This window comes from Rhodnius prolixus, unplaced genomic scaffold (genome assembly GCF_049639745.1).
Source record: "Rhodnius prolixus isolate KJV_2025 unplaced genomic scaffold, Rpr scaffold_2, whole genome shotgun sequence".
NCBI lineage: Eukaryota > Metazoa > Arthropoda > Insecta > Hemiptera > Reduviidae > Rhodnius > Rhodnius prolixus.
This window is the reverse complement of record NW_027411592.1, coordinates 14,776,310-14,790,898: the sequence shown is the minus strand read 5'-3', so window position 1 is coordinate 14,790,898 and position 14,589 is coordinate 14,776,310. Positions and strand designations below refer to the sequence as shown.

The 14,589-nt window shown below is 33.9% G+C and overlaps 1 protein-coding gene across 3 annotated transcripts in view; it reads right to left on the bottom strand.

The window, feature by feature from the left end:
• Nucleotides 1-14,589, bottom strand: part of sls (sallimus) — a 256,723-nt gene that overhangs the window by 121,543 nt on the left and 120,591 nt on the right. For all 3 annotated transcript variants that reach the window (XM_074118099.1, XM_074118100.1, XM_074118101.1), the window contains 25 exons: nucleotides 13,362-13,404; nucleotides 10,164-10,309; nucleotides 9,597-9,749; nucleotides 9,248-9,417; nucleotides 8,938-9,168; nucleotides 8,561-8,705; nucleotides 8,395-8,461; nucleotides 7,955-8,276; nucleotides 7,704-7,850; nucleotides 7,170-7,408; nucleotides 6,857-7,086; nucleotides 6,639-6,782; nucleotides 5,858-6,115; nucleotides 5,593-5,736; nucleotides 5,197-5,469; nucleotides 4,692-5,080; nucleotides 3,846-4,002; nucleotides 3,375-3,769; nucleotides 2,896-3,301; nucleotides 2,226-2,446; nucleotides 1,689-2,124; nucleotides 1,247-1,390; nucleotides 912-1,163; nucleotides 641-784; nucleotides 155-556 (listed from right to left, as the gene is read on the bottom strand). In XM_074118099.1, coding sequence (XP_073974200.1) covers nucleotides 155-556; nucleotides 641-784; nucleotides 912-1,163; nucleotides 1,247-1,390; nucleotides 1,689-2,124; nucleotides 2,226-2,446; nucleotides 2,896-3,301; nucleotides 3,375-3,769; nucleotides 3,846-4,002; nucleotides 4,692-5,080; nucleotides 5,197-5,469; nucleotides 5,593-5,736; nucleotides 5,858-6,115; nucleotides 6,639-6,782; nucleotides 6,857-7,086; nucleotides 7,170-7,408; nucleotides 7,704-7,850; nucleotides 7,955-8,276; nucleotides 8,395-8,461; nucleotides 8,561-8,705; nucleotides 8,938-9,168; nucleotides 9,248-9,417; nucleotides 9,597-9,749; nucleotides 10,164-10,309; nucleotides 13,362-13,404 — 5,658 coding nt within the window. The remainder of the gene's footprint in view (nucleotides 1-154; nucleotides 557-640; nucleotides 785-911; nucleotides 1,164-1,246; nucleotides 1,391-1,688; nucleotides 2,125-2,225; nucleotides 2,447-2,895; nucleotides 3,302-3,374; nucleotides 3,770-3,845; nucleotides 4,003-4,691; nucleotides 5,081-5,196; nucleotides 5,470-5,592; nucleotides 5,737-5,857; nucleotides 6,116-6,638; nucleotides 6,783-6,856; nucleotides 7,087-7,169; nucleotides 7,409-7,703; nucleotides 7,851-7,954; nucleotides 8,277-8,394; nucleotides 8,462-8,560; nucleotides 8,706-8,937; nucleotides 9,169-9,247; nucleotides 9,418-9,596; nucleotides 9,750-10,163; nucleotides 10,310-13,361; nucleotides 13,405-14,589) is intronic.

The following is a 14,589-nucleotide window of genomic DNA, read 5'->3' as shown; positions in this document are numbered from 1 at the left end:
CATTAAAACGATAAAAATGAATAGAAAAGCTTGCCACAATTAAAATATAAATGAGATTTATCAACCGATGTTTAAATTTATCAAAATAAAATAAAATTGACATATAAAAATTTGAAGGTGTAATCTAAGAATCAATAGCAAAGTAAAAAATTACCTTGAACATTGAGTTTGACAGAAGAGGTTGCTTGTCCCAGCTTGTTTGTAGCACGGCAGGTATACTCACCAGTATCCTCTCCGTAAACAGTAAGAATATCCAGAGCAGCAAAGCCAAAATCATAAGTTGTTCTAAACCTGTGGCCTGTGGTAAGTGGTTTACCATTATGGAACCATTCGATTTTCAGGTTTGGATCTGGATACGGTTCGATACGACATTCGTAATGAGCTGATTGGCCTTCCACTAATTTTGAAGGACCATTCAGTTGCACAATGAAGTTTGGCTTTTGTGTAACAATCACTTCTTGTTCTTCTGTACGTCTATATTTGGTAGAATCTTCAAGAGCTTGGAGTTTCTGCAGTGCTTCTTCGTGTTGTGTTTCCGTAACTAATGACGCTTTGGCTACATTTAAAAAATAATTGTTTTTGTTAAAAGATATTAAAGATTATTGGATTGAAGGTACTTAAAAAAAGTAGAAGCACTTACATTGTACAAACAAGGTAGCCGAAGTGACAGCTTGTCCAAGATCGTTTGTTGCACGGCAAGTGTAGGTGCCAGAATCTTCTGGATATACATACTTCATATTCAACGCCACGTAGCCGAAATCATGCATTGTGGTTACACGATTAGCTAATAATAACAAAAAGTATGTCAATCAATTCAATAAGGTTAAGTTTCCAAGTAATCAAACCTTTAAAAAGTAGCGTTACATATTATTGCAATATTTTGTATAAACATAAATGTATGTAAAACATACAGGCACTGATCGGTACGCCGTTCCTTAACCATTCAACTTTCAAACGTGGATCACCAACTGGAATAAGCCTTGCTTCAAAATGGGCTTGATTATTTTCAGATGTTTTTAAATCTCTCATTGGCTGAGTGAAAACAGGAGCCTGTGTAGCTGCCTCATCAGGACCAGCGGGGTGTTGGTACTGCCGATCTTCAAACTGATTTAGACGGCTCAGGGCTGACTCATGCTGTGATTCGAGATAAATAGATTTTCTCGCTACAAAAAACAAACGAAGATTACATTTACCTTTTTACAGGGGCAGTTTTGTTGTTAAGAACAAAATTTATTAATGTTCTCACTTTGAACAGAAAGTGTTGAAGAAGTTACAGCTTCCCCGACTATATTTTTTGCCCGGCAAGTATATGTGCCAGAATCTTCTGGCAAGCAATGCTGAATATCTAAAGCCACGAAACCAAAGTTGTTTGTCTCAGTGAATCTGGACCCTGAAAGTAGCCGATATTTTTCAAATGATGTCAATTCTTAATCATAAATCATAAATATAAATTGAATAGTAAATATTTTTAGTTTATAATTCATTAATATTAATAATAATATTATTATTACAATTCATTCATTCATTCACATATAATTGAAACTCATTCGTTAGTAACTAATTTTCATGGGTTTGATGTTGCAAGGAAGTCTCAAATATTTGATACTTTTTTACTATTAAACAACTAATTATAGTTACATAATTATAGTTAACCAATTATGGTGTGATTTCTGAATTTGTGAACCAACCTGATTTCAACGGTTGGTTGTTATGAAACCATTCCACTTTCATTGTATTGTCGCTGACCGGTATAAGGCGACATTCGAAATGTGCCCTTTGTCCTTCCTTTATGTTGGCTTGTTTTAAAGATGTAGTGAAAACAGGTGCTTGAGTTGTTGTCTCTTCGATTACTTCTGACCTCTGATAACGTGATCTATCTTCAAGGTATTGAATTTGTTCTAATCCTGTTTCATTTTGAGTAGAAGTAACAATTTGAGCAGTTCCGCGGCAAACTAGAGTACATGATGTTTCATCAGATCCGATCAAATTAACTGCACGACAAGTATATGTGCCGGAGTCTTCGGCAATTGCGTCAACAATGTCCAAAGCTACATAGCCAAAGTCGTGAATTGGTCTAAATCGATGGCCAACAATTATAGGGCGGCCGTTCTTATACCACTCAACCTAAAATACAAAAATAAATAAATAAAAAATTAATCTGAACTGAGGAAAAATGAAAAAAATAAATATAACTCCGGAAAAATCACATCAATGGAATCCTTTACCTTCAAATTCGAATCGGTGACAGGTTCAAGTTTGCACTCAAAGTGAGCGTGACCTCTTTCCCTTAGATTATCAATTGATTTTGGTTTGGTGATAAATCTGGGCTTGGTTGTAATCATTTCATCTACTACATCAGTTCGCTTATATCTTGAGGCATCTTCAAGATACTGAATTTTTTCCAGCCCACCAGGATGTTGAGATTCAAGTAACAAATCCTTCTTGGCTAAAACGAATAAAAATGTTTACACTAAGGAAAAAAACTTATACTTCTATAGGCCAACGATTTCCACAAATCCATCATTACAAAATTAAATAAAGAAAAATTTAAAATGACTTCATATTTACAAAATAAATGGTCTATAAACTGTTTTCAACATGCCTCAACTGTTACCTGATTTCGTTTTTTAAATTTAGCAAAACCTATTTTTTATTTTTTGTTTATAGTTTATAATACATTATCAGCTGTAAGTAGTTGACAGTAGATACAAGCGAACAGTTCATATATGTACCTATATGTAACTATTTTACTTGATGAAATTAAATTCATTCAAAAATAAATAAATAATATGATCTTGAAATATTAAACGGGAAATAAACTTGTTCTTATTTATAATTCATTAGAAACTCTTGACTCTAAATCTAGAAAAAACTGAATGTAAAACTTACACTGACCTATGACTCTCACCGAACATGATGTGACGGTTTCTCCCAACTGGTTTCTCGCCTGACAAGTATACACTCCTGAATCTTCTGGATAGACGCTGAGCAAATCTAAGGCCACATAATCAAAATCGTAAGCGGGTCTAAATCTGTGGCCAACCTTCACTGGTTTTCCATTTACAAACCAATCAACTCTCATCGTAGGATCTCCTACTGGTTGAAGTCTACATTCAAGATGAATGTTTGTTCCCTCCAATGTTTCAATATTGTGAAGTAAACGAGTAAATGTTGGTGCAGAAAGTATGCTCACATCTTCCTGTGCATGTCGACGATGTTTTGACATATCTTCCAAATACTGAATTTGTTCTAGAGATGATTCGTTTTGTGTTTCGGTCAAAATATCTGCACGGCTCATTACCTGTAAATGAATAATCAATGAGTCAAAAATTATTTTAATCATCCTAACTAAATTTGAATTTAAGTTGACTTACTCTAACGCAAGCTGAAGTATGGGCAGATCCAAGCGCATTGGTAGCTCTAACAGTATACTCTCCAGCATCCGCTGATATTACATGAATAATGTCAAGAGCAACATACCCAAAATCATAATAAGTTCTAAACCTTGAACCTACGGTTACTGGCTTCCCGTTGAGGAACCACTCAACTCTCATTGTTGGATCTCCCATTGGTTCAAGTCGACATTCTAAATGAATGTTTTTTCCTTCATTAAGCGGTGCAGGATCCGACAGCGGAACTACAAATATGGGCTTTGATTTACAGAGTTCTTGAATGTTGTATTGAGGTTCTACATGTTGTCGTTCAGTCGCCTGTTTGGTTCTATCGTAAATTCCATGATGCATACTTCTTGTGTCTATACTAGATCTTGCTGCAATTCAAAGATGCATTTAACGCAGCGAAAAATATTTTGTGCGATTTAATTGAGCAAAATTAAAATAACTTACTTTCTACTTGCATAGTTGCTGATAGCTGCGCCTCCCCCAAAGCATTCCGGGCAACTACAGTATAAGTGCCTGCATCTTCTGCTCGAACTGATAAAATATCTACTGCTACATATCCAAAATCATGATAGGTTTGAATTCTGTTAGCAGTTTGTAGAGGCTGCAAAAAATAAACCTTATTGCTAATGAGGAAAATTCAAAAGAGAAGATAATATATTTACTGAATTTAGATGTGAGGCGGGTAACAAAGCTAAATCCTCTGTGACCTATAATTATTATTTTTCACCATCACGGGAAAGACAGCCAATTTTTCCTACTTTAAGACAAATTTCAAATTTGAATAAAATCGGTTAAGCGGAAGTGCTGCTCAATTAAATGCATTTTTTAAGCGAATTTTTGTAATTATTACGTAAGTTAATAATATATTTGTCACAAGAAAATTTCATATAAGACTTCCCGCTTTCCTGTAAGGTATTATTTCAATCGCACAGTAATTAAGGGTTAAGAATTCGAAGTTTGAACAAATATATGCGATGAATTTATAGTACGAGAAAAATGTGTTAATATCCGCATGAGATTTTTTTACCCCCAAAAGTGCATAAATATTTGTTAATGATTTCTTATTATACCAACGCGCAAGCAAGCTTCTAAGTTTAAGTTCTGGAGCGAGAAGCGTTAATGTCTGCATTGAAGTAAGTCTTATGCGGAGATGGTCTCATTAACTAGTCACTTAAATGTCTCACCATAGGAAAACAATTTCATATATTAACTCATAAAATTTCCGTTATCAGTGACTGTTGTTGATAAAAAGATTTAATTATGGATTTGTAATTTGTTAAGAAATTTTACCTTTCCATTAAAATACCATTCTATTTTCATGCTTGAATCACTTAGTGGTTCTACTCTTGCTTCAAAATGACCTCGTTGTCCTTCTACTATTTTATTAGTTCCTTTCAGTGGTCCGAGAAAACGTGGTTTCTGAGTAATCGTTGCTTCCTCTTGTACAGATTTCATGTAACGGCTGCTATCTTCAAGATGTTGTATCTTGTGCAAAGAACTCACATGTTGACTTTCTGAAATTATGTCCTGCTTACTGACCACGCTCAGATTGGCTGAGGTTGTTGTTTCTCCCATTTGATTGTAAGCGCGACAGGTATATCGCCCTGAATCATGCACTGCCACATGTTTTATTGTTAAAGCTACATATCCAAAGTTGAAAAACGTCGTTATACGGGAACCTAAACAAAATTTATTTAAGATTCACTGGAGTAAAAAACAAAACTTTTTTATTATTTAATTGAAAGAAAATTTTATGCCATTTTATTATTGTTTTTGGAAAGGAAATAAAACTAACTGGCTTCAACTGGTCTGCCATCTTTTAACCACTCAACTCTGAGGGTAGAATCGCCAACTGGTTCTAGTCTTGCTTCAAAATGTGCAAATCCACCCTCTTTAACACCCAACTGATCTTTAATGGGTGACTGGAATACAGGTGGTGAAGTACTTTCCGGTTGTTCCACAACTTTTTTCATGTGTGCTTGTTGCGTGTATGCTTCCAAAGCTTCAACGCTTTCAATATAACGTTGCTGCTCGGGGATTCCAAGCTCGGTCGTCACACTACTGCGCGCTGAAATTTATAATAGCAGTTAATATATGTTGACCACGAAAATATTATTTGAATTTCTAGTTTTCTATTTGCATTACTAACACTACTAACTTTTTTTCTTCTTTTTTTTGCTATCCTACTTACATATAACAGTGACTGAAGCCTGAGATACTGCTTCGCCCCATCTATTGACAGCTCTGACAGTATAGACACCAGTGTCTTCAGGCCTTAGGTGCAAGATATTAAGAGAGACATATCCGAAGTTATATATTGTTGAAATCCGAGAACCTAAATGAAAAACGGCAAATTAATTCGTAACATGTTTATAATTAAATTTCTTTAAAATAAGCAAGCTAAATTTTGTCTTTTACAATAAAGAAATAGTTTACCCAATTAAATTAATTCTTACTTGCTGTGATTGGTTTTCCATCCTTGAACCAATCTACTCTCATAGTAGGGTCACTGACTGGTGATAATTGAGCTTCAAAATGGGCATTTCGGCCTTCCTGTAGTTGGCCGAGATCTCTGAGTGCCCGAATAAATTGTGGCTTCACTGGAGATATTTCTTCAACACTTTCGGTTCTCTGATACTTGGAATAGTCCTCTAACTGACTTATGTATTGCAAGCTATCAGGATATTGGCTTTTCTGATCGATGCTGGCACGACCTATTTTTTTAAATTCTCTTAATACCAATGTTAAGTATACTTAAAAATGAAATACTTGCAAACTCTTTTAGCAAACCTTATTCAACAAAACAATAGTCATTAGAAGTAATTTGTAAAAATTAAACAGCCTTAAATTCGCTGAGCATTAATATGGAATCTAAGCTTTTTATGAGAATACCAAAATAATTCTTAAAATGTATTTACTATTTCTTAATAGTATTACGTTTGTGCCTAATTTTGCACATAGAATTTTCTCCAAAAATATACATTTAAAGGTCCCTTTTATTAGAAAAATTATATATATATATATATGTGGTCCGCGTTAATTTGTTTGTATGTGACTTCAACCTTATATACGAAAAATCAGAGGAGCCTCAGAGTTAACATTTCAACAGAGTCCAACTATTTACGCTAGATTAGGTTTGCATTTTTATAAACATTCATCATACATTCCTAAAGCATTATTATTTGGAAAGTTAATATCATTCTTAGATTAGGGAAACAAACACAAATCTTAACGTACTAGTAACTGTAAGCATGGCTCGAGATTGCACTGTTCCAGTTGCTGAAGCAACTACACAAATGTATTCGCCAGCATCTTCGGCTACTATACTTAACAGATCAAGTGCAATGAAACCAAATCTGTGCGTAGTTGTCATCCTAGAGCCTGCAATATGAAAAGTTCCAGTTAAATCAATGATTCATATTGATTTCAAAATTAGAAACATTGGTAATACTCACTAGCTGGCATTTGCTTGCCATTGTGGTACCATTGCACTTGCATTGATGGATCTCCAACTGGTTCCACTCTGGCTTCGAAATGAACTCTGTTCCCTTCCGTCTGAGACTGATCTGTTAGGGGTATTATAAATTGCGGTGGGGAATAAACTCTATCTTGTTCTCCTCTAGGTGGTTTGGGAGCAGAGCGTTCGACATGTCTCAAGTATATTATTTCTGGTTCAGGTGCTGGCCTGTAAATCGAACCAAAATTATTGAAATTCATTTAATAATTTAATCCATATAAATTGGTAAGACAGTTCAAACAAAAACTAACTCTGGTTGGATAACTGTGGTAGGAGTGGGCAGGTGTAATCTTGATGGTTGACTTGAATCTTGTTTAACTGTTCTCTGTACATGCACCCTGGCTCTGGTGGCCGTGGAGCCTGCCATGTTCTGTGCTGTACACTGGTACCATCCAGCATCCTGAAGTCTACAACCAGCTATCTCTAATGTACTACCTCCTGCGGTTGTCATAATTCTTATACCATCACCTCCAGTTATTGGTACCCCATCCTGGAATTAAGGAAGAAGCTAACTATAACTAGGATTGTTAGTTTTCGTATTTAAAAAAATGATATATATATATGAATATTGAACAGCAATAAAATTTAACGAATACTGCAACTTTAAATACATACTTTTATTTATTTTCTTATAAAACTTAGAATTCCAGAGAGAGAGAGGGACTTAGTGTGCGTGTGGAGAAAGAGAGATGAATTACTCTCTTAACAAAAAATTGCGTTCCAGAGAAAATACTTCTATCAGTAATAATATCTAACTATATTTTAAAAAATACATTAATTCTTACCTTTTGCCAAGAGATATTGGGCACAGGTGTTCCTACGGCCCGTGCCGACAGAATGACCGGCTCCCCTTCCTTAACACTCGCTGCTCCGAATCTTTGTACAAACTGTGGGGCCACTACAAGTTCTTTTTCAATTACATTCAACTTACACTGAAATAATTTTGGGGTACAAATTAAAAAAGTTAAGCTAAAGTCAGAAACAATCATGTTAAAAGCACCACCTCTCAGAACTATTTGTTTTCAAAAATAAATACCTCAAAAGAAGTCTCTCCTGCTTTATTTTTAGCTACGCATGTTACAATTCCTGAATCAGCTCTGGACACATTGGTTATCATGAGAGCATGATTGCCTGATTCATTTACAAGTATCTTATGTGTAGAATCGTCAACAACTTGGCGACCGTTTATGAACCAAGTTACTTCGGGATATGGTCTACCAGTTAAACGACATTCAAACCTAGTCATCTTGCCTTCAGTAACGTCACGGTCGGTACAGGTACGAACAAAATTCGGTGCAATCATTTTTCCTTCAACTGATTCAGTTTCCACTTGTTGAGTCAATATTTGAGAAGTTTCTCTACAAATTGATAATTAAATTAAAACTCAACATAATTCCCCTGATCAAAGTTTTAAATCATACAAAAATGTTATTAATTTTTTAAATATCATATAAAATATTTTATAATTATGAATACCTTTCGTATATTTGTTCACGAGCAGGGGATGGTTCGACTGCAAGGTAAGCTGAAGTTACAATGCATCCTGAAATACAAATAATTACAATTTGATTTTGTGCATTTATACAAAGATTTAATAATTTGGAGAAAAAAATTATTTTTTAAATAGCATGCAGAAAATTACCTTGTGGATTTTCTGCTAAAAGTGTGTAGTGGCCGCTGTCCTGCGAGGATACCTGGTTAACTTGCAGGGTAGCTTGCTGATTCACGTAACTAGTCTGATGTTTCTGTGATGAAACTACCCGCTTTCCATTTTTAAACCATGTCAACTGTAAGCAGAACAAAAACGAGCTTACTTCAAATTGCAATTTCTTTATACTAGATTTTCCTCAATTTTTCTCATTCCTTTTCTTTTCTTTTTTTTAATTGTTTACTTGTACAATAGTCGTAGAAACTGGATCGTAAATTACACAAAAGAGAATGAAAATTTTATGTCTCAACTTTATGTTATTCTGAGTACTCTTAAATACATATTTAAACATCATTTGTTAATCAACTCACTCTTGGACGTGGGTTTGCAGGTATAAAGGCGGAGAATACTGCATCGGATCCTTCAACAAGTTTGGAATTTCGTGGTTTAGATTGCAATTGCGGAGGAGCTGGTGGACCTAAAAACTTGTCGATTTTTGTTTCAAGTGTGATATCGCTCTCTCCGACAAATCGTCTAGTGAGTGATTCTCGGAATGATACTTCTCGTAAGAGCCTATATTCGAACGTATCCACTTTGAAATCCTATATAATAAATAAAAAAATATTGATAAATATTAATGATGAAAGTAATAAAGTTCAAAATAATTTTGTTCTTAATTACTTCTTCAATCGAAGTGAATCCATTTGAGTACTGTTGCGATTGTTGTGTGCGTTGCATTGTCTGTGTTTGTTGCATCCCTGTGTGCGATGATTGCTGTTGTACTTGTTTAAATTGAGTCGTAGTAGTTTCTTTCTTGAATCCTTGTTGCTGCATCTGTGGCATTGCAACTCCTGAAGAACAGAAAATAATTTTTACCATTCTCAATAAACTATACATTGATTAATAGAATGAATACATAAAATATTTAAATAATTTCAAATACTTAATGATAAGCTGAAATTACAAATTAGTATTTATTAAATTGCACACTTTTTATTGAAACTAAAACTGGATTAGAAAAATTACTAACCTTCCGGCTGAATATACACTGAGCACATGGCTTCCCCAAATTGGTTTCTAGCAGTGCAAGTGTATTCCCCTTCATCTCCTGGTCCTATCTGAGAGATCAGTAGAGAAACATTCCCTGTTTGTTCCTCATACTTCAATCTATGTTTATTTGAACCTAAAAACAATTGTTTTTTTTAATTTATGTGAAATACAATCTAGCTTTAAAAATAAAAGTTATAAATGTATTTCTTTACGCAATTTTTTAATGATTAAATCCTTCTGAATTCATAAATTATTTTAGAAGAATGACGAAATGGTATATAATTTATTATTTTAGTAGAATGACAAAATAATTGACAATAAAGTGCATTATTCTATAGGGCACGCTTTTTCTAATAGTGCACCATGAGCGGCTGTAAGTTAATCAGAAGATAATTCATCTGTGGATTTAAGGTATTTCAATTTCATATCTCAAATAATTGGAACTGCTTACTAATACTTTTTTGTTGTTGTTGCTATTGCAATCAGAGTAAAGTATAAATTAATAAATCCTTGCATTAAAGTAAATGAATTCTTAGAATACACTAACCAAGAAGAGGAGCTCCTTTTCTCGTCCAGCTGACAACAGGTCGGGGTTTTCCGGTGACACGTCCCTCGAAGAGAGCGTTTCCACCTTGAGCAAATCGAGCATTGCTAAATACTTTTTCAAAAACTGGAGGCGTACCATCGGTTGGGCTAAAAACAAAAAAAATACAGAATTTATACATGGTTATAGGTTTCATATAATAAAAAGTTGAATTTTCTTTTAATTAATCATTTAGCTGTTCTGATTCTTCGAGTCCGAAGAGGCTTACTTCAATAACTGTGCTTTAATCCAGTTAATTTGTAACTTTTAATCAGCGCAGAACTTTAATGTAATAAAAGTTTCAGATAAATTGCTTATTCAGAATAATCCCGTGAAATCCTGTCTTATCAAATTTTGTCGATCGAATTATTCTTGTTTAGTGGTCATCATGTGTTCCAATCGTCATCACACTTAAAATTAGACTCACTTACAATTCATGGATTCATTTTACAATTTAGTTTAATAGTAAAGGCTATTAACATTTACTTATGTTCTTCTGCAAATATTTCTTCTACAAGATATTTCACTTACTGTTATTAAAAATATCCTGGGGCCATAAAAATTAAATAATTCTAGAAACAAATACTGTTTACATCAAACACAACACCATTCCTTCTGGAATAAAATTCACTTGATAGGCACAGTCACGCTAATAAATTAAATAAAATCACCAACAAAAAACAACTCAACTGCGTTCACACCAAAGGAGAATACTCGATATGCTTCCTTCTTTATTTAAATTAAACTAACCTAAACATTGCAATAAATTTATCTTATTAAAAACAGCAAGTAGCCTTGTTTTGTTGAGAGACCCATCTAATTTTTCGCGCAAATCAAGTGGCACACATGCTTATTCTCTAAAAGTGTTGTGCAGTTTAAGTCTTTCTCAACTCAACTTCACGACCACCTTGGTTTTCTATCCTTTAAGAGAATATATTTATGGGTCAATCGTGTATACACAATCCTTATTCTTGTCATACATACAGCTTTAAGTCGCCGGATTGTTTTGCGGAAAATAGAGTCCTATTTTGGCTGTCATTTGCGAAGTAGTCGTCCTTTTATGTAAACTTGTAAGTCATAGGAACGAATAGGGATGATACTGTATGTACCGTTTTCGGACAGTGTTCTTTGCCACTTGGTCTGCTTTCTCGTTGCCAGACATCCCGATTTGATCGGATACCCATGCGAATGGCACTGTTTGTCCACATGCACATAGTTGTTGCAACGTTTAATGCGTGATAATCATTGGATCGATCGAGAATGGTTGCCAATGTACTTAGGAAATCGGACTGCATTAGTTATTATATTTAGTTCTAACCAAGTGTGGTTTTGGGGACTGCCATATTGAATACATTTCTGCTGTAAATACTAGTGCATAATGGGGGAGCGACCACGAGAGTGCAATTCCTTCCGCATATACTGCACATCCTTCACCGTTGTTTATCTTATAACCGCCAGTAGAGAGTATCTTCAAGTTATTGGTTCTCAGGTAGAATTTATATGAGTGCTGATGTAAACCCTAACAGGGCTTCTTCATTAGGCAACTGTTTTTCTAAACTATCCTGGAATCGAACCTCTAAAGAGAAGCAAAATTGCACGTAGGCGACAAGTGCCCTGATTGAACCCCTGCCACTGCAAAAAGCAGTTCATACCAGTCCTCAATATTTCTTCCCAGCGCAAAAGCAAATAAAAATCTGAAGTTCAGCGCTGGGTTATTGGCGCCAAACGTTAGGAATCTTTTGCGAGTATAAGAATTTCACACATTCTCTAAGGAGATGGGGCACATTTCTTAAACTGACAAAGTGGAGGTTAGTATTTTAATCAATGTATATTGACAAATTCGTCTCCGTACATCCAACACAATTTCAATAATTTTTCATTTTGCACAATGCGCCTCTTTCATAGGGAAAAAGAAAGAAACAAATCTGATGTAAAGAATCAATTTCTTTAACTACAGTTACTTAAGGTTTTCTTTTACCTTAATTTTTTTTTTTCTGGATTGACAGTTCCACTACGAGTGTGAGTGATGGTAAAAAGTGACAGTAGCTGCTATTGTGAAAAATTTGCGTTCTCTTTTTTTTGCGAAAGTTAACATTAATTGATTTACTTTAAATCTTACCGACGAGAAACGTTTATTTAATAGTTAGAAATCGAACCAAAACTCCTATTGTTTAAATTAATAAACAATAAAGAGCCGATTCATTTATCTTTTCACTATCAAACATAAAAAAATAGTAAAGCTATTTGTAATCTAGAGCTAATAATTATCTGTTTTTAAAAATTTACTTTGGAGAAAAGAATAATGCAGCTGCAATGCACGACGAAATGCAAACACATATGTATTTAGTGCAGATAAGCATAATAGTAAATGCTTTATCTGAAATAAACGGTTTATTCCGCTCATGCTTGAATTAAAACTTTTGAAAGGGTATCCTTCTCTAACTGTACGAAAATAAAAGTTACAAATATACGACACAGAAGTTATGTGTATTTTAACAAGTCAAAGAAATGTTATTAATTATATCGTAAGTCCTGGTCATAAGTTGTCCTGAAGCCATATCAAACAATCCCTAATGTGACTGAAACCTTTGGCAAGCAATAAATAAGCCCCACACATAAGGGCAGCTATAAAAACCTTTGTGCATAGAATGTTGCAGGAATGGAGGTTAGAGAAGAAAAATTGTACGATTAGTTACTGGCTAAGTTGACTCCTCTAAATCCATCCTGCAAGAACCTGGAGAGGAAGACTCTTCAATTCTAACGCAGACGGCAATTCTAACTGATGTTTACTTGAATCGCTCAGGATGAGTAGGTTTTGCCAAAAAGAGAAGGCACGAACTTAGATGATAATCAGTTCGGCTAGCTAGAAGAATGCTGACCAGGGAGGTTTTAAACACTTTTTTAAACATTTTCAAAACCGAAAAACATTCTTACGTTTTTGCAAAAAAAAAAAATCATTTATTCTATTAAAACACAATGCGTTTTAATCTAAAAACTAATAAAAAATTTCAAGATAGATATGTACATCTGTAAAGAAATGTACTTTCTGATAATATTAGCTGTCCTGTAATTCCTTTGTTATTATTAAAGAATTTTTAAAGAACAAAAAAGAAACTAAATACTGTAAATATTTAGATAAAAACATCTTCCATAAATACTTACAATGTCTGCGTAAGCATTCCCTCTTGAACTACCATGCCTTGTACTGAAAAAAAAAAAGTGACTGTTAGAAATAGAATACCAACTTAATATTATAAAAATAGGTCTAATATTTAGACATTTAATTAATGAAATTCCTCAAAAAACAATAGCGAGAGCAATAAAATAAAATAAAAAAAGGTGCCAAGCAAGTGGAAACCTAATTCTACATTAGGATCAACTATTATTTAGACATGGATTATTTTAATCAAAGAAATCTATGCCAAACATTACTTCCGAACGACAAGCATTGTTTTAAAACAAAAAAGAAATGTTTAAGTACTAGTTATTTTTACAAATTAAAGTGTCTTCATTTGAATTCTAAAAGAAATTCAGGAAAGTTTAAGAGTCCCATTGACTTTTTAAAATGTAGTTTTTAATTAAATTTCTTAAAATAACAATAACTGATTATAATGGCGCCTTATTGGATCTAAAGGTATTCAAGCAGAACGATAACAGGTGCGTTTCATTAACAACCAAATTTGTTTTCATTGAGCCGACATTGGAAATAAAAAGATTCTGCAAGAAAGAAAAAGGGAAATGATTCAGATCAATCATCCAACTTTGCTCCACACTGATGGTACAATAAGATGGCTAAGCAGATATTCAGCACCAGCAAGCCCGCACTAACTTTGCTAAAGCTCGCACTTTGCGAAGAGTGCTTTCTCACCGGAATATCTTATTCAAAGAAGGGGTATAATTTATTTTTTTATTTATTTTTATCAAATCTCGTTACTACTTTATTTATCTTACAAATATTTTAATTTATATTTTTAACGTAAATACACTTTTTTGTTTTAACAAAATATACTATTTTCACTATTGCTGAAACGTTCATGTGGAGTCCTAGCGGCCTCATACGAGGACAGCTTTTCAAGCGAACACAACGAGTAAAATTAGGTTAACTGTTTTATCGTGGCATGAAGAATACTCAATTAGTTTAATTAAACAAAATCGAAGAATTAATTTGGGTAATACATTAATTTAGGTTATTTATGAAGTTACATTCACCTCTTTTGTATATTTGTCTAATTAGTTAAGAAGTAACAACAAAAAAATGCATTTAAATGCGTTTTAACCTCCAGCGTTATTTTTATCAATGCAAGCAGCGGCTCTCCCTGAAAAATATGTAAATTAGGTGAGACGAAGTATGGGCTAAGTGGGAGGGGAGTATCTATTCTTAGTAGTTGGG